At 68.9% G+C, this 961-nt stretch overlaps 1 protein-coding gene across 1 annotated transcript; it reads right to left on the bottom strand.

Annotated features, from left to right (window-relative positions):
- Positions 1–4: 4 nt before the first annotated feature.
- Positions 5–566, bottom strand: LOC112120994 (glutathione S-transferase P 1-like; the record flags this gene model as incomplete). Its single annotated transcript, XM_024220129.1, has 2 exons — positions 5–252; positions 432–566. Coding segments are annotated over 2 exons (324 nt in total), but the record flags the coding sequence as incomplete, so codon positions are not given.
- Positions 567–961: the final 395 nt, after the last annotated feature.

Below are 961 nucleotides of genomic sequence, written 5' to 3'. Positions count from 1 at the left end.
GGGGCCTGGTCTGGGAGCTGTTTATTGTGCCACGGGAGTGCCCCCTCCGTCCATCCAGGGGGGTCACTGCTTGCCATTGCCATTGATGGGCCGGTCGCGGTGGGCGGCCGACTCCAGGTAGGTGCGCAGGCGGGGCCGGGCACTCACCCGCTCCACATAAGCGGCCAGCAGAGGGCAGGAGGCCAGGCAGCCGGGTGCCAGCACCAGGTGGTTCCGCACCAGCTCCACCAGGTTATAGTCTGCAAAAGAGATCTGGGGAGAGAGGGCGGAATCAGCACATGGCCATGCCCCCACGCAGCTGATGAGACCCATCGGTTTCAGGGACAGTGAGACCCTGGTCACCTGGGAAGGAGGAGACTGATGGACTGATACCCCAGCCACTGTGGGGGGCAGGAGTGGGGAGACAGCCCCCCCGCCCCAAACACACTCACCTGATCTCCGACGATGAAGGCCTTGCCGGCGCGGTTCTGGGACAGCAGGGTCTCAAAGGGGCGCAGCTGCCCTGGCAGTGCCTCCACATAGGCCGCTTTACCGTTCTCCTGCGGGAGACAGGGGTCAGGGCCCAGCTGCTCCCCCAGGAACCCACCCCCACCCAGGGCCGGCTCCAGGCACCCGACGAGAAAGCACGTGCCTGGGGCGGCACATTGTAAGGGGTGGCATTCTGGCCAATTTCGGGGCAGCCAGCCCTGCAGGGGCACGAACTAGCGATCCCCGCGCCGCCGGGCTCCCCGGGACACGCCACTCCCCGCCGCCTGCACCAGCCTCCACCTCCCGCGCCGCTCTGAGCCCGGCCCGGCCGAGCCGCCTTTAAAGGAGCGGCTGAGCCAGCACCTCCTGCAGCCCCCAGGGGCTCCGCCTGCCCGGCCAGGAGAGGCACCCCAAGGCCTGAAGGCAGCCCACGGGCGGAGGGAGCAGGCGCGTGCCGCCCTTCACCCCCCTGCAAGCCGCCTTGACCGCCCTC

The sequence above is a fragment of the Terrapene carolina genome, unplaced genomic scaffold, assembly GCF_002925995.2.
Source record: "Terrapene carolina triunguis isolate 2854851 unplaced genomic scaffold, T_m_triunguis-2.0 Scaffold9714, whole genome shotgun sequence".
Lineage (NCBI taxonomy): Eukaryota > Metazoa > Chordata > Testudines > Emydidae > Terrapene > Terrapene triunguis.
The sequence above is the reverse complement of the archived record's forward strand: the minus strand, read 5'-3'. Positions and strand labels throughout refer to the sequence as shown.